The sequence below is a fragment of the Alternaria novae-zelandiae genome (genome assembly GCF_023758075.1).
Source record: "Alternaria novae-zelandiae strain BMP 2774 chromosome Unknown scaffold_14, whole genome shotgun sequence".
In the NCBI taxonomy this organism is placed as follows: Eukaryota; Fungi; Ascomycota; class Dothideomycetes; order Pleosporales; family Pleosporaceae; genus Alternaria; species Alternaria novae-zelandiae.
This window is the reverse complement of record NW_026056974.1, coordinates 537,940-558,249: the sequence shown is the minus strand read 5'-3', so window position 1 is coordinate 558,249 and position 20,310 is coordinate 537,940. Positions and strand designations below refer to the sequence as shown.

The window sequence follows — 20,310 nt, the reverse complement described above, 5'->3', positions numbered from 1 at the left end:
CATCAGGCACACCAACCAGGTGTTTCACGCCCAACCGTACGAAAGCAAGGACGCATCATCTGGAAGGGATGTGATCCTGGGGTATTGGGCGATTAAATGACGATCCACGGAATTCTCCAGGATGCCCAGTTGACAGATCGTAGACTAGCCTAATGAGCATAGAGCGAAGCCGTATCCGACGCTGGCTTACGATCCGGTGGAAGCTAGCGGCACATCGTTTGCTGACAGGTGCACACTGACAACTTTATCGACATCGCGCACCCTGGCACATCTCCCGCGTCCAAGATGAATCTTCGGGAGAGAATGTCGATCTTCGCACCCTGCACCATGCCGCGAACCTTCTTTCCTGTCGTCTCGCCGATTCTTTCATCAACTTCCAACGCCTGAGGCGCTCTGTATAAGGTTGGAGGCGTCTGCCAACTTCACGATACCAGTGTCGTCAACGAGCTTCAGTACTCATCACGCTCTTTGAACATTCCCCTACTGACACCATGGTGAACCCACTCCTTGTCCTCGACGGCGTTGGCTGGACGTACATTACCATCTTCATTCTTTGGAATCTCTCACTGCTGTCTGGATTCGCTTTCCTATGGAGTCATCGCCAACACCCATCGCTGCGTATGCGAAGGCTGCCGCTTCTGTTCGCTGGTGTTTCCGTCCTTCACATCTATGGTGCCCTCTGCACGCTATGTACGTACGCCCACACCTACTACATCCAAGTTTGCTTTTGCATTACGTAGACCTGCCAACACCGAGCATATGCTGACTTGATACCTCCAGCCTACCCATTCGGCGCTGTATTTCCTTGCTCGGTCGAGTTCTGGGCGATGTCGATTCTTGTGCCCTTAGGAATGGCCCTGTTCCATGCCTCGAACAGTCAATTCTTGCACCTTGCAGCACGCCAGAAGCACTTCGCCCGTATGAGCTCGTTGAAGGATCATGAGCCTATCGATGAGAAAAAGGCTCAAGAGGTCGTCAACAGCCGCTGGAAGAGGATCATGAATGGAATGGAGCGCGCCGACAATATCGAGCGAACATTAATCTTCATCGGCATCGGCATGGCTGTACAAGTGAGCAGCCTCTACAGCTAATACTCAAACGCAAACTGACCCATCGTCTAGATCGCTCTCACTCTCTTTGTCTACTTCGCATCCCGAAAGTTCCACAGTGGCTTTGGTATCATCGACTACACCGTTGTCGGCACCGGCATGGAAGTGCGCATGAAGTGCAGCAAGGGCTGGGAATGGTGGCTATCCATCGTGTGGCAGCTGTTCTGGTCCTGGGTATACGCGCCTTGGATTCTCTTCAAGTCTCGCGGCATCCGCGATGTGCACGGTTGGCGCCTCCAGACCGTCATCTGCTGTGTTGCTGGGTATGTACTAAGAATTGCTTGTTCGCGTTCGTCACTGACTCCCGCAGGCTTCCCGCATCTCCGCTCTGGCTCATCGGTCTCTACACTCCCGCATTTGCTCCCATGAACGCCGTCTTCCCTCCACCAGTGTGGTTCTCAGTCTGCTTCTGCATCATGGAGATCACCAGCATTGGCTTCCCTATCATCGACGTACTCAAAGGCAACAAACTCCGCCAAGAGACTCTCGACGCAATCGCAAACTGGGAAGCTCGCCAGAAATCGGCTGGCTTGGATGCAGCCTCCATCGACGTCAAGAGCACCAGTGAATACTCGAACACAACCACACTCAAGTCTGGTGGGGAGGTCAGCATCGGCAACCAGTCATTCCAGTCATTCGACTCGCAAAAGTCCGACATCCTGACCATGACTGCCCTGGAGAACGCACTCAGGACCAATGCCATGCCACTGCTCCAATTTGCTGCTTTGAAGGATTTCTCTGGTAAGTCTTTCACACCCAACTACTACACGAACGTATACTGACTACATCCAACAGGCGAAAACGTCAGCTTCCTCACCCACGTCGCAGACTGGCGCCTCTACTGGTTCTCACCCAAGGCATCCATCGCCGAACACCGCCGCAGGCAGTTCCTCGCTGCCACGCGCATCTACGCTCACTTCATCTCTCTCGAGTTTTCCGAATTTCCTATCAACATTTCATCCAAAGAGATGAAGCTCCTCCACATGGTCTTTGAGAGGACCGCAAACCTCCTATTCGGCCGTCGCCGCAACTCCGAGTCCTCTTCCGTCAGCGACGCCACACCCTTCGACAACGTCATGCCCGATGACGCCTCCGATCTGCCCATCAACGTCTCCGCCAAAAGCAACCACCTATCTCCCAACGCCATTAGCCTCGACAAGCTCGGACGCGCAAACCTTAGAGCCGTGTCGCGCATGGGCGAGCTGTACGACGACGAGTCTGTTGCCGATGTCGAGGTGCCGGATGCGTTCAATGAGCTCGTGTTTGATGCTGCCGAGAAGGAGATCAAGTACCTTGTTCTTACCAACACTTGGCCGAAGTTTGTCAATGTTTCGCGTGCGAATAGTCAGTTGACTAGGGATGCGGATGAGGAGAAGGGCAATGCTTGGATGCGCAGGTTCCTTTGCGCATAATGCTTGCGCGAAGAGGGTGGGATGGCGATACTTAATAATATAATTTGATACCCCAGTTGCTAGACATAGCTTCAATAAAAAATTCAATACACAACATGATGCCAACATTCACTTTGTGTCGTTCTTCGCCTGTTGTACAGAGGACGCCATGGCCTGCTCAGGTACCTCCGTCGCAACTGCCGAGCCCCGATCCAGATCCACATCTTCACGATGACGTATACGTTCTAGAATTCTCTCACACCACGCAGCATCATCTATCGCGTTTTAAACTCCGATACCACCGAGACCTTGCTATGATGGGGTTAACAGTAGTTATCGAACCAGGCTAGAGATTGGCTGGTGGCGGCGTTGATGATGTTTCCATGAACGCTGCAGCTTCGCTATAAAGACGCACATTCCCAGCCAAGCTTTTCCATACCTACCTATTAACGAAACGTTCATATCAAACCCACATCATGTCTCTCAAATACAACAAAGTCCTCGTCCTAGGCGCCACATCCGGCATTGGGTGGGCGCTCGCCGAGAAGATCGTTCAAGACGGCAAACACGCCATCATCGTCGGCCGCCGACAAGAAAAGCTCGACGAATTCCAAAAGACGCACGGCAGCGACAAAGTCTCGACCTACGCCTTCGACATCACCAAGCTAGACGAAATCCCCAAGTTCGTCAAAGATGTAACAAGCGCGCACCCGGACCTAGACTCTATCTTCCTCAATTCGGGCATCCAGCGCGGTTTCGACTTCTCCAAGCCCGAGACCGTGGATTTGGATGTGCTAGAAATGGAGTTTAGGACGAATTACCTGAGCTACATGCACCTCACCACAGCATTCATCCCCTTCCTGCAGAAGCAAGAAAAGGAAACCAGCCTCATCTACACAACCTCCGGCCTCGCCCTCATGCCCCTGCCCCGCTGTCCAAACTACTGCGCTTCCAAAGCCGCACTGCACCATATGATCCTCGTTCTACGACACCAGCTAGGCAACGGACCGGGCAACATCAAGGTCATTGAGATCTTCCCGCCTGCGGTACAAACGGAGTTGCATGATGAGAAGCACCAGCCTGATATCAAGGATGGAGGCAATATTGGTATGCCGTTGAAGGAGTTTACGGAGGAGGCGTGGAAGGGGTTGGTGGAGGGGAAGGAACAGATTCCTGTGGGGTTTGTGGGCAAGGCGTTTGATGCGTTTGAGAATAAGAGGCAGGAGATGTATAAGCAGATTTTCTTGTCGGAGAAGTAGATATTGAGGATTCGAGGGCTGGTGTGTGTTTGAGGAAGCATGGATGGATGGCAGAGTGGGGCCTGTTGGTACCTAGAAATTCAAGCCACATTTGGACCCTGATGTATAGGCTTAAGGAGATGTGCCGTTGAGAAAACCATCTTTTGCTATGAGCAAGTGATTGCAAAAGAAACAATGCCATCAGATGCGTTCTTAGTAAGATCAACGGCTGTTTCATTCAATAAATAAAGTCGGGGCAGTTGCGCAGCCAACACGCGCACAGCCCCAATGCGGCGCAGACGTTCCGAGTGGTGTGGGTGCTAGGCGTGCTCCCGCCCGTATCAACTCCACCCCGTCTCACCAACTCCCGTCGCGCATTCTCTGACCGACTTCTCATACTATCCCCTCGAGTGATTCTACACGACGGACATTTGCGCATTACACGCGACAGAAAAACTCAAAACACACTCATCATGGCGGACAGCTTCAGAAACGCGATGATCAACCGGTCTCTCCGCGACATCAAGAACGTAAGCTATCCCCAGCTCCTGAATATCACATGATACTAACGACACGAACGCAGAACCTCGAATTCCTCGTCGAGTCCAACGTCCTCACCCCGGCGCAACACGACACCATCGCATCCCAACTCCCTGTCTCAGCAGAAAACAGCGCGCGCGCCCTCCCCGCCGTGCCCTCAGCGCAGCTCTCTGCGATGAACATCCAGAGCGAGCCCACGCCTCCCCCCGAGAAGAAGAACCCAGCAAACATCGGCTACTACGCCGACACCCCCACCAACGCACCACCCCCAGCCTACCCCTCCGTCCCCGCCACACCCGCCGGTCCCCCCGTCCTCGCCCACGCTTCAGCAATGTACCAATACAACGCGCAAGACGCCGGGGATCTCGCGCTTATGCCCAACGACAAGGTTGTTGTGACGGAGTACATGAACAACGAGTGGTGGAAGGGACGCAACGAGCGCACGGGTATGGAGGGTATCTTCCCGGCTAGCTACGTCCGCAAAGAGGAGAAGAGCGTTGTTCCTGCTTACAGTGGGGCGCCCGCGCCGAGTAACTACGGTAATATGCCGTTGGACGTTGCGAGTGGTGCGCAGCAGGGTGGGCAGGTAGGGCAGCCGGCGGGTGAGCCGAGTAAGATGGAGCAGAATGGAAAGAAGTTTGGTAAGAAGTTGGGGAATGCGGCGATTTTTGGTGCGGGTGCTACGATTGGTGGAAATATTGTCAATTCGATTTTCTAGATGGGGTAGTGGGAAAGATGGGATGGATGGAGATGTGGGTGCGAGGACTGCGCCCTGGCGTTTCGGGTTGTTTTTGGGTTCGTTGCTACGACGTGTGGATTGCGGGATGGTATGGGATGAACGAGGTTTCTATCGGAACTAATGTGGTATAGGGAGATTGAATATGAGATTTCTTCGCTTGTCAACAGATATACACGCGTTCTTTTTATAACAGTAAAGTCGTGGTTTGGCGTGTTTGCACTGCATCATCGCCATCGAGTCCTACTTCAAGGACCCATTCGCGCCGGCATTGACATACCGCTGAAGCGTTTGACAAGCATACCAACAGACCCAACATCCTACCAGTCAATTGCACTCAGCCTTCTCGTTTGCAGGTCAAGCAAATCCGTTCATGTCTCCACACTTCACTACCAGACACTACCGAAGTCGCTACAGCTTCGCACATCACTTACCATACAACGTCTTAAACACGCAGCCCGAATTGACACCGCAATGAACCGTCGGCAACCCCAACCCTTCGAACCCCCCAGCTACGCCGCCGTCCAACAAGGCAACTTCGGCATCCCAGCTGCAGTCTCGAAATGGAATCCTTCCAACAGACCAGCAGCCCCTACACGTCATCGTTCCTCACCCCCGTCTCGCGAGCCAGCGCCTAGACAGCGGAATCGATCGTAAGCTCCTCCCTCGCTCCCTCCCTGCCCCCTTCTCCGCCTATCAAAGACTTCGAACTGTGCTGACTGACTCGATAAAGCATGTGGGCCCAAGCCCTTATTCTCTTTAATGTCCTTGGGACGCCCTTGTCGTATGGCATGACGCTGGAACACTGCTTTACAACGGTATTTCCTAGGCGTTCGATGCTTGGTCTGGCTATGATACCGAGTCTACAACTCCTCTTCCTCTTCGCCGCACCGTTGCCAATCGGTTATATATACCGCTGCTGTATAATCGACTCCGGTTCCCAACCATGGGGCTGGAGAGTCTTGTTTGGAATAAGCATACTCGTAGCGATTGCGGCACAGTTCTCGTTGTATGCAACGCAGAGTTACATCGCAGTCTTGCTACTCCAAGGACCAGTCTTAGGCACCGCACTGGGGGCTTGTTTTACGATTAGTAGTCTAGTCCTCGCCGGGCACTACAGAAACGACGTCCCGCTGGTGTCTGTACAAAGTGGGTTTGCGGGCTTCGCAGGGGCAGTCGTGTATACCGCTTTATCCAGATTTGCCTATCAGAGCAGTGGATATGGTAACGCGGCGCGGGTCCATCTCTACACCGGCGCCGTAACAGCTGCCACACTGCTCACCGCATTCTTCCTCCTCGCTCGCCTTGATGCACAGAAAGAGAAAGAGAAAGAATGGCCATCCATCCACCCCCTCCATCTCCGCATGCCCAAACGCTTCCTCAACGATTTTAAAGGGGGCGGAGTGTGGTTTCTGCTAGGCTACATGCTCGTCTTCTCAGGAATCCTCATATACCCCTTCTACAGCATCCTCCTCCTTACCCAACCCCCTGGGCTCTTCTTCCCAGATACAGCGGCATACAGTCTCCTCGCTATGTTAAGCGTTGCCGCTGTGTCAGGCTCTGCAGCGGCAAACATACATGTTTTGAGACAGATTGGGGCGGTGAACATGTTCGTTGCGGCCGCGGTGCTGGGGGGTGCGGTTTGTCTTGCGCCTGTTCTCTATCCAGAACTCGTTGTTGTTATTCCGCTTGCGGCGCTGTATGGGGTTGCGCTTGGGGTGGTGTTTTCGCTGCATATGGTTGTTGTGGCGTCTTTTCTTAGTAGGAAGGTAGATGGGAGGTGGGAGGATGATATGCCGGCGAGGGTTGCGATTGGTATGGCGTTGGCAGGGTTGTGTGCTTTTGGTGGGGTTATTGGGGCTGCCGCGTTGATTGAGGGGAGTGAGCCGGGTGGGCAGATCGCGATGAAGGTGGCGGGTGCTTGTATGGCATGTGGTGGTGTGTTGGTTGGATGCGCGAGGTTGTGGCGGTGGAAGGTGATGTTCTATGCCGTCTAATGCGTTTACTGCGTATCTGAGAGCTGTCATGTGGCAGGGGAACTCATGATGGTCTTAGTGGTTTCATGTCTAATTACTAATTATTTTGTATATACAGTCGCATACATGCGTGTCATAACGGTCATTCAAGCTTATACGTAGATGTAGCAGAAAGGTCCCTCAGTCGTGCTCATCAGATCTTCCATCCTCTCTGTTCCATCCGCAGCATAGCCAAGGTTGATAGTCGTGTCAAAGGTGGTGTTGGCCGAGGGAGGCATGTTCAAGAATGTGCCAGTACCCGAGATACCGCCAGCCTCGCTCGTGCGCTTCTTGCGGTCAAGCTGCTGCCAGATCCACCAAGTCCTGTCAATCTGAGCGTGGTGGAGGTAGAAGAGCGGGTCACCGGGCGAGACGAAGAAGTCACGTCCGGGGTCACCGCCCATGGAGTAGTGACCACCGCCGTGGACACCCAGGCTGTCTGTTCCTGGTACACCCTGCATGACCATCTCGAATTGCCAAATGTCCTTCTTGTTGATAATGAGGTCGGCGATGGCGGTCGCGTTGGCCCACTTCTTGTTGCTGTAGTCGGTCAAGTCGCGTGTCAGACATCTGGGGTTGTAGGAGAGGCCGTCGCCGTTTGCAATCTCGGTTCCGTTGGTTGTGCTCAGAGCGACTGGGCCAAGGTTGACCTCTGGAATGATTGTTAGTACCTGAATGAACGTCTCGTATATGTACTGGGTACTTACTCATGTCCTTGAAGGGACCGCTCGTTACACAGCCGCCACCGGTACCGGCGGGGATGTAGATGTATGGTTCGCCCCTGCCTGCGATGACAACTTGTCCCTGGCCGGGAATGAACTTTCCATTGCCGGACATGGAGGAGGCAGATCCGTCGAGCATAGCTGACTTCTCAAGACCACTAGCAGCAGTCTTGGCCCAGTCCCAGTAAGGCTGAGTGCCCTTGTAGCCGCACTCGTTCTTGAGAGCTTGCTCGTACTGCCAGGTGAAGTACCTGTGCCACGCCAGGAAGGTACCAGTGTAGTGGATCTCCATGGTCTTCAGGATGTGGTTGCCAACAAAGTCATCGAAGCGAGACTTTGCTCCTGGGATGAGTGAAGCAGGCGTGTTGGCCTTTTTCTTTTGGAGGCAGAGTACGGCATCGGTGTAGGCTTTGCGTTCCGGCTTCGTCAGGGCGCTCCATTCTTTGCGTACCGACACATTGTTCCAGGTGCAAGCGGCTCGCTTTGACGAAGTTGCTGCAAGTGCTTCCTCGACTTGTTGCTGAGCGAACAGAGCCAATTGCTCAAGTTGTTCGGTTGCGACCGAAGGATCGCTCGAGGGAGCAGTTGGTAGCGAGGAGGGGTCTATCGGCGCATCTTGTGGAGCTGGTAGCGCGTGTGATAGAGTTCCAGCGAGCAGGGCCAGTGCGATGGGGGAGTTGAAACGCATATTGTTTGTTGACCAATGGAACTGATGGATCAGGAAGTGGCTTGTTTAGCAGAAGAAGCTGAGTGCTGATGAGCAAAAGAAAAATGTGCCGCTCCCATACATATACCTCGAAGAGATGACCATACACCGCTACCGAGTGAGCTTGCCATGCTCACTGCCGGGGTTGGTGGCGAGTACATGCCGAAGCCACCACGACCTTGCTGGAACAGTGCTGTACACCGCATCTAGTCTTGCTATCTCCGTCTGCTGGCGAAGAATTGGAGCAAGGCAAGGCGATGCCACGTGTGGGGCCAATAATTTTCTGGTGCCTGGAGCCTGTGCCTACCCATCTCCGACTATACTCATGCCCTGAGCGCAAGGACCCTGAGGCTAGATTGGCGGGCTACCTATGAACCGGGTCGTATGCTCAAGCGAGTCCATACGAAGAGCCATCGTTCGGCGACATGTGCATGGTAAGATCGGAAGTAGCTTGCCGGACAACTCATATGGCCCCGATGTACCCATAGTGTCATGTCCAGGTTGCCCGGTCTTCGGATAGCCACGGGCCTAGCGTCGTTTGGATAAAGACCCAAAGTTGATGCGCGGGAACATGATGGGCGCGCAGCATTCTGAATCATGCCGGCTGCGAGTAATGTAGGAGCTCCGCAATCGTTAGTTACCCATACAACAGGTAGTTCGTCAACTCTACCTCGGTCATGTCCGTAAATCTATCTTTCTATGCCGAGGATGCCCTGATACCAGTCTGTTCCACGTCTGCAGGTCATCACGTCCGAGACCTGCATAATGAGCCGCGACCCGCCCACGTGCAGGAGAGGAAATATTCATCCTGGCGGCAAGCCATGTGGTATACGAAAACTCCCTGAAAAGTGTACTGATCCTTCCATGATTCAGGAGCCTGCATCGGGTCTGGTAGCTCGGATATCGTGCGTGTTGGGTGAAGACTGCTAAGCATTCTATGCCGCTGCACATTGGTGGCGCAATCATGCCATGGCGCTAGGCCACGCTAAGGGATGAGATCCGTCTTGCCGACTCCCCGTCCCGCTTCCTCCACTCCATATTCACACCGAGCGCAAGGCCAGTGAGGCCTCCAGTACTTCCAAGCTACCGGTTAATCTCGATTGCGAATCTAACGTGCAGCCGCACGGGAGGCCCCATTCTGGCGCAGTCATTGGCTTACGCACCACCTTTCGAGTCTCTGGAAGCGTGCCGTCTGTTACGACCTTCCTTACAAGGCGCCTGGAAGCGACAAGCGCAGCAGATATTAACCGATCTCTCAGCTCTTCTCACTCCTGCCTCGGTTTGCAGTAGATGTACTGCGATATGGTGTCAGCATGTTCTCGAGCTTACCGGTAGACGACGTGTCCAAGCACAGCCTACGCGGCCCGGGGGATCTGCTCACGTCTACTTTCCCGCAACGGCCCTTCTCCTCATGGCCTGATACCATCTATGTCCTCAATCTGATTTGCCGACTCCTCTCTTCTCCTGTCAATGCTCGGTTGTACTCCGTATTGACGAAATCATTCTCCACAGGCCCGTGCTCTAGACTAGCACAGTGCAGTGGGTTTAGTTTCGAAGATGTGCAGTAAACGGTATGACATGCAGCTTCTAGCTCTTCATCACTCGCTTTAACGATTTCTAGAGTGAGGTTCATGCGGCACTTTGGGTACTCCCTCGCTGCCTAACCTTGGCAGCTTCATATCCACGTGGCCGGTAGCGCAGTTACCCATCTATGTCTGCTTTTTGCGGATAGGTTCATCCGCATTCACGGAATGGTAGCACGAAGAACAGCTTCAGTGACTATTCAACTCATACACTACTGTCAGAACGTGCCGCTACACTGGGCGTTCAGCCACAGCTCAGCGCCGTCGCCAGTGCCGTCGCAACTCCCGAGGTTCTTTAGGACCGCACTTAGATTACCCTACCAGCGCCGTGCCCGAGACCCTGCACTTGAGACTCTGCGTCTGCAGGGGTAATCTTGGATCAAGGGATACTATTTCCTGCCCCGTCAGTCTGCCACGCAAAGACCCATACTTTCGTCTCGAATCAGCCGTCCACAGCCACCAATCCTTCCAGGTGTAGCGAAGCTAGTCCAGACGGTTTCTCGCCAGCACATGTCGTTATGGCTCGGTACCAGATTCGATGAGCCCGACCTCTTGCGCGGCGTGATGGATCGCAGATGCCAGAAAACAAGGTTCGCGTTAACTGTATTCTCTCCGTCCTTCCGTGTGGCGGTTTAAGGTCTTGCAGACAGGAGCTGCTGGTCTCAAGACGTACGCCATGTGAAACCCCTGACGTCGTCGCGAACTCCCGCTCGCTGGTACTATATTGCATATAGTGCAAGCATCTTGCTGGAACATCGAAGAACTTGCGTGATCCGGAATCCTTCACCTTCAATTGACGTGCTTCCCACAATGCAGCAAAGCGGCGCAGCCATGCCACCAATGCGACCCTACGAAGATCAGGGTCCTACCATCCTCGCGAGCACGCTAACCGTCACCGTCGTGGCCGTGCTCACGACGATTGCGAGGTTCTATGTCCGAGTTAAGATGATCAGGAATGTTGGTTGGGACGTGAGTACTCCGCTGGCAAGGCATGGGTGAACAACACTGACTTTTTGCGATCAGGACTATGTGATGCTGTTGGCTATGACATTGGTATGAGACGACTGTTCTTGGGTTTATTGTACACTACTAACACTCTGCAGTGCATTGCTGGCCAATGCCTTGTTATACCACAGGTTCACATGGGGGCAGGAAAACACATTGACTACATCAAAAAGGAAGACTTTGTAGCCGCTCTGAGGTTGAACCTCATTTCGCAGCCGATCTTCCTGTTCGCCATCTGTTTCGTCAAGGTCTCTGTGGGGTTCTTTCTCCTTCGGATTGCGGTCGGACGGTTATACAGGCGCTTGATTATCGGCATCATGGGTGAGTGCATAACTCTTTGATAGCAGTATGCGAAGCTAACCAGCCCTAGTATTCATGACGGTTTACACCATTGGCTGCGCCCTTACAGTCGTGACGCAATGCGAACCCCTAAGTCTCATGTGGGATCAAAGCGCCAAAGGCACATGCTGGACCATCCAGACGAGACAAGCCCTCGGCTTTCTGAACATCGTACTGAACATCATCACCGATATTGCCTTTTCAGTCGGCATACCTGTAAGTGTTTCCGAATACTGACTACTGCATTGACTGTGCTAACGCATCCATGTAGATTCCTATGCTGTGGGGCGTGCAAATGAACCGCCGTCACAAAGCATCCCTTATTTGTATCCTCGGCCTTGGTACATTCGCTACAGTCGCTGCTTTGGTCAAACTATCCTACCTCCCTCACTACGGGCGGGAAGGCGACCTCCTCTGGGACTCGCGCGACATGACCATCTGGACCGTCGTCGAATGCAACGTCGGTATCGTCGCCGGAAATCTGCCCTGCCTCAAACCGCTCTTCCGATCCATCCTCGTCTCCACATACGGCAGCGGCTCCCGCAAGAACTCGCAACCGCGATACTTTTCAGATGCATACGGAAAAGGTACAAAGCAGCGCTCTGCGGTCAAAAGCTACGGCCCTCTCGCATCGAACAAGACATCAGAGGGCGAGTATGCAGGTCATAGCGCTGCTGGCAAGTCATACATGCTCACAACAATCGATGCGGCGAACAAGCAAACTGGAGATCTGAGCAGGAGTCCATCCGGAGGAAGCTCAACGAGCGGAGAACGAGGAAGCACGGAGAGCGACACGAGGCTGCACAACAAAGCACATGGAAGTGGAGGGATGGGCAACATCACTGTAACGACAAAGGTAGATGTGACTGAGTCGATGCATTCAAACGACATCTACGAGAGCGGGAGGACGTATCAGAGACCACAAGCGAAGGAGATGGTGTGAAGTGGGAACGAAGCTTGATGGTGATGGTAATGTCTTTCTTATGTTTCTCTCTCTGTCTCTGTCTCTGTCTCGTCTAATACCCTATCTCTCATCTAATGGCTCACACTAATAAATATTATGTATCCAATGATATCCATCTGAAGACTACATTTGAATCGCACCCGCCCAGCCAATCTTCTGCGTCGATGGCAACATCTCTTGGTGTTGTCTTCGTTCGACGCAGTATGTAGATTCGCAGGCCCACTGTCCCCGACGCGAAAATCTTTCCGCCAAGAATCCGAACTGCTCAAGATAATGAAATGCGGTAATGTAATGGTGCCTTGCGGCTTCTCTCTAGCTCCCTTTTCGGGGCGGTGTATATAACAGCAATCTCGACAAACGTCGGACGCGACGACAAAAGTGACAAAGGAAAAATTCTGAATTGGCTCAAGTAGAGCACAGTGGTGTTTGAACAAGGGAATCGAACTTCGCGCAGCTCAACCCGAAAGGCTGCGTGTGCTCCTGCGGCACATGAAGAGCAATGTTGCGAAGCACTCCATCCGGTAGCGACAGTAATCTGGACTCGCGGTTCCTGGATTTGTTCGACCTCGGCGAAGCCTTCAGCGTTGCTTCAGGCGCAATCTCGCCGATCTGGTCTTCAAACGAGATATCCGCCTGAGAATCGCGCATGCACCACGTCTCACGCCACATAGCGGAGATGTGCTGGCGTTCTTCGCGGGACGCGCTGTCATCTTCGTCTTCTGGCTGCTCTTGGATGACGTGGATCTTCTTCTCGTCGTCGCCGTCGGAGTCTGACGATTCTTCCAGCGAAGAGGCGGAGATCTTGCGGAAGCGATGCACGTCTGCGTCCATGGGCCGGTCGAGCCAGTCGTCCATCTCCTCGTCGGACATCTCGCTGCGGGTGCTTCTTGAGGAGCTCCAGGAGTAGCTGCTTTGCGGTGTTTGGGGTGGGGAGATGGGTGGGCTGAGCGTGGACTCGTAGGTTGCTTGCTTCCAGTGCACGTAGCCTTGCATGCCTTGGATGAATTCCTTGCTGGGCTTGCGGTCCATGGGCATTAGGAATTGCTGGATGGGGAAGAAGCTGCCTTCGACGGGGGAAATGGGCGGGGACAGGAAGCCGCTCGATATCGGTGTCTCGAGGTCGAATTCGGTGCATCGTGTCGTGTCCTGGGAACTTTCCCGATCTGACTCCGGCACTGATGTGAGCGATGTTGTCGATGAAGCCCGCGTGCGTTCTGCTGATTGCTTGACCGAAAGCACCGGGTCCTCTTTCAATGACCGCATGTGCGAGAGGAGCTGGTCGTGAGTTTCATTCAGCCGTTGGAAGAACGACTTCTTCTGTCGCAGGACATGCGGGCGAAGGTCGTCGTACGGCACGCCAATGGTAGTCGACATCCTGGCAGGTAGCGATTGATTTCGATTGAGTTCCGATTCCTGGGTCCGAAGAGAGTTCAATGTTTCAGGAGGTGTTCGCGCGAGGGTGTTTATGTTGATAGGGGCATGCTAGTTGCTTTTTTTGCGATTGTTGTTGTTGTGTTGACCACGGGCGCCACGGGATACAAATACAGCTGAAACTGGGAAACACAGCTGCGCGTCCCTCCGGCCCCGCTAACAGTCGCAAAGCAAGGCGGGGCGATCTTCGTAATACGCCAGAAAAACGGTTGATCCATGCAGAGCCGTTCGGTCAATAGTCCAGCGACTGTCCGGCAAAGCGCCTCATTGGCTCAATGCTGCTGAGGCGGGGCGATGTTGTGGTTCGGACTCGCATCCGATGACCTCAGAAAGACGAGGACCGGGGTGTGTTTTTCGCCTATGCCTTAGCTACATGCACACCAAAGAACGAAAGACTGGTTCACCATTCAGAAAGCCGTTGGAGTGCATATTGCAGATGTCAGTGAACTCCGTCCACGCACCAACGTTTCCATAGAGACAGCTGCGATGCTCGTCACTTCACGACAGAACCCATCAGTACCCAAGGCATCCCATGTGATGCGAAACATGATCGCTGGGATGTGTCGGAGAATAATGTGGAGTAAGTCATTAGCGAGCAGGTCCAGAACACACTCCCACTACGATCCGATGACATGTGCTCAATTTCCCAGAGCGCTCGCGTTAAAGCCGTTGGTAATGAGGCGCCTTGGGCTGTTGAGGCTTGCCAAACAAAGCGACGTAAACCGGTCCGAAACTCTAAAATCCAGCACAACAGCTTTTTGACACTTTGATTTCGCACCGTATTTTCGAGGTTTCCCATTACTTTTCGTCTGTGCTCCCACGTTTCGTCTGCATTACGCAGCTGCCGAGGACCCCACGGAGTCTTGTCCTTGCATGAACGATGCGGGTCGTGGACGTGGACTAGACGTCATGTGAAAGTCGTCTTTATTGCCAGATAGGAGGTACTTCGCAGGTCGCATCTTAGGGAGCTCATCCAGCAGCCCAAGGTTTGGCCCGTGAAGCAAGGTCATCATCGAAATTCAGCATCAACCTGCTTGTTGAATATGCGCACAGCAAGCTGATGAACTTTGATGACAGACTCGAAATTTTCGACCGTGGTTCGGTGCATGTCAGTAGCACTAGCCGGCCGGTGCCCAAACGCGATATCCCAAAGAAGTTAGGCTCCTCCTGGCGACGTTCGTGCCCAAGAAGTTTGGACGCGTTACGGGGCGAACACAACGCTCTCTGACCACCGCCTTATAATTTGCACGATGCGATCGCAACCTCAGTCTGTGCATCCGGTTTCCCAGACAGGGCCACGCAGATCGACTCCCAGCCTTGGAATCAAAAGAAGGGACGAAGACCACGCATTGCCCAGTGACAGCCCAAAATTGGTACCCAGTCCTTGGCGCAAAACCGTTGTGCTGGTTGCTGCAGTTCCCAGGCCCTAACTAGCGAGCGCGGCACCGGCAATCAGCACTAAACGACTAAGATTCCGTGGAAACCGAGGCAATTGGCTCGGTACTTCACGTCAGCATGTGCGGCAGTGGGAGCGACCTTCATTCGCTGCGCGTCTTCAGTACGGAATTCCGTACACTTTAAACTGTTGGATTTCCTCCTATCTATTACAACTTCACATGCGCCATCATCCCTCCTCTCCGAGCGTCTGTCCGATAAGATTCGGGAGATCCGAGCACGCAACACAGACACGCAATTGCGGACAAAGAGGAGGGCCGTGGTGCTCGAGGCGAGCGGGGAAGCCCACGTCTTCCGGTGCGCACGGCGCAAAAATAGTAAATGACGGGTGTGCGGAGAGGAGAAAATGACGATGTGCGGTTCTGGACTTTGTGATCGCAGCAGGGTTGTGTATCAGAAACTTCTCCTTGCAGCATGAACTTTTTCTTGCGCGCAAAGTTTGCGCGTTGGACTTGCATATTGTTCTCGTAATGGAGTGCTGAGGAAAGCACGCGTCGAGTATTCGGGTTTGAAGCAAGTCTCTCGTTGCAATCTTTGCATTCGAGAGTACATTGGTGTTTGGGATGGTTAAGTGATGCGGCAATTGTGTGCGCCTCGTCGTTGTGTCATCGCAGTACCATTGGGTGAGGAAGTCCACAGTCAATCATGTGGTGTGTTCTTATCGCGAATCGCAAGACTGCAATCGCGAAAGACCTGCCAGGTGTATATATTCTGCCACCTGTTGCTCATCCTTGTCAAATTCCGTTGGCGAGTCGCGCACGACGGACGAAATCATCCAATGGTGGCCATTGAGGCACGTCTTCCCAGTGAACCCAGCACTGCACGCGTCGACCGTACATTCTGTATCGTGGAGCCGTTACCCATATGACCTGAGCAGGTGTCAGTTATCTTCGTTTTCCAACGTACAGGCCCAGCATGTTTTACATCCGCAGGCGATTGAATAGAATGGAGATACGTACCGGCTTTCGCACACAGTTCTGCAGCGCGAAGCTCGATCTGTGAGTGCGCGTATATATAATGAAGGAGAGTTGTATAAGACATGCTCTCTTCCCACTTTCTCAGCCTCGACGTCTTCGTAGCTATATTCCTAAGTCCCCGCTATAACTTCATCTGGTGTAATGGCGGAGCCCACGACAGCACGCACCGCATCGTGAAGGAACGTCAAGACTGTCGGCTGTCGATCTTGGATCTTGACTGACGGCGTGAACAGTCCGTTCAACTGGTGAATCCAATGACAGGAAACCCCTCCAGCTATCGAGTGGCGATGCGAGCAGCGTTCCGCAACATAAGCCAATAGGCCAACGCACTAGAATCCGGGTGTATATATAGGAACGACGCGCAGAGTAAAACGCGACAGAGTGTCTGTCCGCGAGACATGTCATCGAGAGCCGTTTCGATTTCTCGCACAGTATATATCGAGTGGCACGGAGAAACCGCGCTTAGCTCGAGGAAAGCCATTGCCGTCAGCTCAATTGCCTGTTCATCGAACAGAAGAGCTTACGGACTCTCGATGAGGTGCACGGCGTCTAGATGTCTCTCCACGCGCCGGTACGTTATGAAGCGACCCCACAGCGCAATCACATCGGATGCCACACAAGTGACACTGGCCCAAGTACATCAGGGTTGTCGGAGCCAGAACGTCTCGGAACGAGGTCAGGAAGTGCCAATCGGAATTGTATGACATAACTTTGGTCGTGGCGTTATATATATAAGATTGCAGATGGTGCCGACAGAAGCCATGGGTTTCGTAGCAGTAGTCGACAAAACTAACAGGGCAGACCATGTCTTGCAACCATCGTCTGGACGTATGTAAAGTTATATATAATAAGGAAAATGAATGGCGGGATACGGTCTTTTCGTGGTTGGGAAATGGAGCAGGTTATATATCATGGAGTTAGCGTGAACGCATGGCTGGTCCTAGTAGATGCGTGATTAGTCTACGCATAAACTGAGGCGCTACCCATGTTTCGACAATTAGTAAAATGATATCACAAGAGTGCGGGAAAGGGGTGACGTATTAGGAGAAGACGGGAGTGATGTCCAACCGGTTTTTAATATCAACATGCGATGTCAGTACATATCCACTAAGATGCCACATACCCATACACAAGTACCACCGCATACCCCATCACCCGTCTCCCACAACATCACACCCGTCTCCCATCCCGTGTCAACCCACAAGTTCCTCGCCCATCATCCCTCACGCCCACTCAAAAGTTGTCACAAGCCCTCTCAAACCACCTACTCTCCAACGGCTGCGGAAAAACGCCCCCATCAATCAACTGAAACAGATCCCACTCGCCCGCGCCCCCCTCAGTCTTGAAGTTCCAAAAGATCCATCCTTTCGTCTTGGCCTCGTACGCATCCAGCTGGACCTCAATGTAGCGACGTACGCTATTCTTCCAGTCTTGAGACCACAAGGAGACAGGACCGGATTTGCCGGCGCAGGTGTCGATGTAGTAGGAGCCGGGGAAACTGCCTTCCATGCGGGAGCCTAAGTGGAAGCCGTTGAGGTGCGGGGCGCAGTCTGTGAAGGCGCCGGACCATTCGCCTACGACTGGGGTGGGGGTTAGTGTGCGGAGGGGAGGGATGGGGATGGGCGGGGCTTACTGGTCCATTTGTCGGAGCTGTCGTAGTTGGTGACCTGGAAGGGAGGGGTCAGTACATGTTTACCCGTGAGGTGACAGAGAGCTTGTGACTTACAGAGTTGCACGCAAGAGCGATGTGTTGGTCGATGGACATGCCGTTGACACCATCGCCGAAGATCTGGTACTCATGATGATCGACAATCACATTGCTCGCACCATCCTTGGTAGTCAGGAAACCGTTCAGCCAAGACGGGTTCTCAAAGCCATCGTGCATCATGGCGGGTGTGTCGCTGATATCTCGTAGGCTCCAATACGCGTCGTTGTAGAACTGTTTGACCATCTCCTGATCGAGCTTCAATAGGAAAGGCTCGTTGAGGAACTGGATGGCGATAACGACATCTTGCATCTCTGGTTTGGCGTATTTTTGTGAGATCACACTGAGTGCAGCGTGTGTGTGACTCAGGCTCTCCTCATCGCCCCATGATGGCCAAGATGCTGTGTGGCCGCTGTGATCAAAGCCGTTCTGGGATTTGGGTGCGCCGTGGAGGTCGATGATGATCTTGAGACCGGTTTGGCGCGCCCAGTCGATTGCGGCGTCGAGGTAGGGAGCGGCACCGGCGATGTAAGGGCCCCAGGGCTCCACGTAGCTATAAGGTGTGCCGTTAGTGGGGTTGCATGATGGAATTGTAGGAAGTCTCACCTCCAGTAACCGACGGGAATGCGCACGACGTTGAAGCCGGAATTCTTGATCTTCCAAAAATCGTCCAATGAGACGAAGTTATCCCAATGTTGCTTCAGCACATCGGCACAAGCATCGTAGCCTAGTCGCTCGCAAAGCGTCCATTCGTCAAAGACTGGCCATTCTTCTGAGTCGTACTTCTCGAAGATGGATGGTGTGATGAATCTGGCAGTGTCAGGCAGAGCAAACAATGCGTACTGGCTTGCTTACGGCTCCACGACGAGCCAACCGCCGATGTTGACGCCTCGCACTTTCTCGGTACCCCAGTCAAAGGCGACGCTTCGGCCGTGAAGGGTACTACAGATATAGTAAGCCTATGAGACTGGGCTTGTACGGAAGGGTGCTCACCTAGGCGCGGCTGCTACGACGGAGGCCACAGCTGCCAGCAGCGTTGTGATGAAGGACTGCGCACGCATGCTGGATTGGGTGTGGTTTGGATCGTCTGCTGTATTTGCGCCAGATTATCGAGGCGCAGTAAAGCAGAGAAAGAAGGTCGAACGAAAAGACCAAGTGGTGTTTTGAAGGTGAACGAGTGAAAGTAGTACAAGCCAGAATTGCTGGCGATCTGTAAAGCTCAGATACATACGTCGCAGGTACGTACACAGTAAATTAACGGGCAGTTGCAAACCCGCATTCAGAGCGAAGGGGAAGTGACTACCGCAATAAACACCCGGAGCAACCAATCTCGGTTCCACGCCGTGACCCAATGGAAGTGACAGGTGACGCAGTTTCCAACCCTGTCCACCTGGTCCCTATGGTACGTCCTGCCGCATCGATGCGTTGCAGGAGCGATATGGTACCGTAATGCGACGAATGTTATTCTCTGAGATAGCGACATATTCCTGCTTATTTCTCAACCGTATCCAGGTTGGGAGTACCGTGAGTTGAGAACGGGGTATTCAAGACTGAATGTATGCCAAACAGCAGGCCTTCTCCCAAGCATCGGGATAGCGCTCAAGTCTCTCAGAATTCGAGTTCTTCCGCGAACACAAACAAAGCAGGTGTTTATGAAGAGTGCATCAATCCATATATCCAGTCGTCTCATCCATGATCGCCGCAAAACTCTTAGTCTCACGATGCTTCCCACTCGTCATAGGTGGGAATTGCGACATCTTCAGTCGGAAATCGTCTGACTTCTTGATCGCAGGCGCAAGATCCCTAACGATCTGTCAGTTCAAGCCACCACTAGTCTGAAGCACAATCGTACTTTACATCCCCACGAACGAGGTAATTGTTCCGTTCCATTGCAACAGCGAGCTCCTCTTGATGGTTATCAAGTAGTCCAGTATTGGGCACGACGATGAGTGGGATTTGATAGCGAAGTGCTTCGAGTATAGAACCAGATCCTATGCATCGTTAGATGAGACAACTAAACGGAATGGCTGTGCAGTACCAGCATGTGAGATGACCAAGCCTTTCGACCGCTGCACCAACTGGAACTGGGTTTTCAGTCCGTCCGGATTGAAATCTATGCCATCTATAACCAGGTCTCCTTTTGACGGGGTCTCCTGTAAATGTGCTGAAGCGAGTTTGGAGAATTGTTTGTACACGTAATCGGCTGATCCATATTGAACCAAAAGATGTGTAAAGCCACCTTCGCGAAGTGAATCCAGGCACGTCGGAGTCAGCACTGATTCAATGAGCTCGGTGAACGGCGCCGTTGCTCCGGTAGTCACGAAGCAGAGCTTCGAATCAGACGTCCAGTTCCAAGCCATGGTGGATGTGATGAATGTCAAGATACCGAGGGAT

General features: G+C 53.1%; 8 protein-coding genes across 8 annotated transcripts; 4 read left to right on the top strand and 4 right to left on the bottom strand.

Moving 5' to 3' along the window:
- Nucleotides 1-688: 688 nt before the first annotated feature.
- J4E88_007049 (uncharacterized protein) lies at nt 689-2,521 on the top strand (the record flags this gene model as incomplete). Its single annotated transcript, XM_049400670.1, has 5 exons — nt 689-694; nt 819-1,070; nt 1,122-1,372; nt 1,420-1,850; nt 1,905-2,521. 5 exons carry the CDS (start codon nt 689-691, stop codon nt 2,519-2,521), a joined length of 1,557 nt encoding a protein of 518 aa, XP_049253618.1.
- A 455-nt stretch (nt 2,522-2,976) lies between these two features.
- J4E88_007048 (uncharacterized protein) lies at nt 2,977-3,759 on the top strand (the record flags this gene model as incomplete). Its single annotated transcript, XM_049400669.1, has 1 exon — nt 2,977-3,759. One exon carries the CDS (start codon nt 2,977-2,979, stop codon nt 3,757-3,759), a length of 783 nt encoding a protein of 260 aa, XP_049253617.1.
- A 452-nt stretch (nt 3,760-4,211) lies between these two features.
- Nucleotides 4,212-4,996, top strand: J4E88_007047 (uncharacterized protein; the record flags this gene model as incomplete). Its single annotated transcript, XM_049400668.1, has 2 exons — nt 4,212-4,268; nt 4,322-4,996. The coding sequence occupies 2 exons, from the start codon at nt 4,212-4,214 to the stop codon at nt 4,994-4,996; spliced, it is 732 nt and encodes a 243-aa protein (XP_049253616.1).
- Nucleotides 4,997-7,142: 2,146 nt separating this feature from the next.
- J4E88_007046 (uncharacterized protein) lies at nt 7,143-8,439 on the bottom strand (the record flags this gene model as incomplete). The annotated part of the gene is made up of 2 exons (XM_049400667.1): nt 7,143-7,681; nt 7,737-8,439. 2 exons carry the CDS (start codon nt 8,437-8,439, stop codon nt 7,143-7,145), a joined length of 1,242 nt encoding a protein of 413 aa, XP_049253615.1.
- A 2,411-nt stretch (nt 8,440-10,850) lies between these two features.
- On the top strand, nt 10,851-12,327 carry J4E88_007045 (uncharacterized protein; the record flags this gene model as incomplete). The annotated part of the gene is made up of 5 exons (XM_049400666.1): nt 10,851-11,009; nt 11,064-11,093; nt 11,144-11,366; nt 11,416-11,600; nt 11,656-12,327. 5 exons carry the CDS (start codon nt 10,851-10,853, stop codon nt 12,325-12,327), a joined length of 1,269 nt encoding a protein of 422 aa, XP_049253614.1.
- A 426-nt stretch (nt 12,328-12,753) lies between these two features.
- Nucleotides 12,754-13,722, bottom strand: J4E88_007044 (uncharacterized protein; the record flags this gene model as incomplete). Its single annotated transcript, XM_049400665.1, has 1 exon — nt 12,754-13,722. One exon carries the CDS (start codon nt 13,720-13,722, stop codon nt 12,754-12,756), a length of 969 nt encoding a protein of 322 aa, XP_049253613.1.
- Nucleotides 13,723-17,444: 3,722 nt separating this feature from the next.
- On the bottom strand, nt 17,445-18,977 carry J4E88_007043 (uncharacterized protein; the record flags this gene model as incomplete). The annotated part of the gene is made up of 6 exons (XM_049400664.1): nt 17,445-17,791; nt 17,845-17,878; nt 17,938-18,469; nt 18,523-18,726; nt 18,772-18,858; nt 18,910-18,977. 6 exons carry the CDS (start codon nt 18,975-18,977, stop codon nt 17,445-17,447), a joined length of 1,272 nt encoding a protein of 423 aa, XP_049253612.1.
- Nucleotides 18,978-19,580: 603 nt separating this feature from the next.
- J4E88_007042 (uncharacterized protein) lies at nt 19,581-20,276 on the bottom strand (the record flags this gene model as incomplete). Its single annotated transcript, XM_049400663.1, has 3 exons — nt 19,581-19,719; nt 19,769-19,907; nt 19,955-20,276. The coding sequence occupies 3 exons, from the start codon at nt 20,274-20,276 to the stop codon at nt 19,581-19,583; spliced, it is 600 nt and encodes a 199-aa protein (XP_049253611.1).
- Nucleotides 20,277-20,310: the final 34 nt, after the last annotated feature.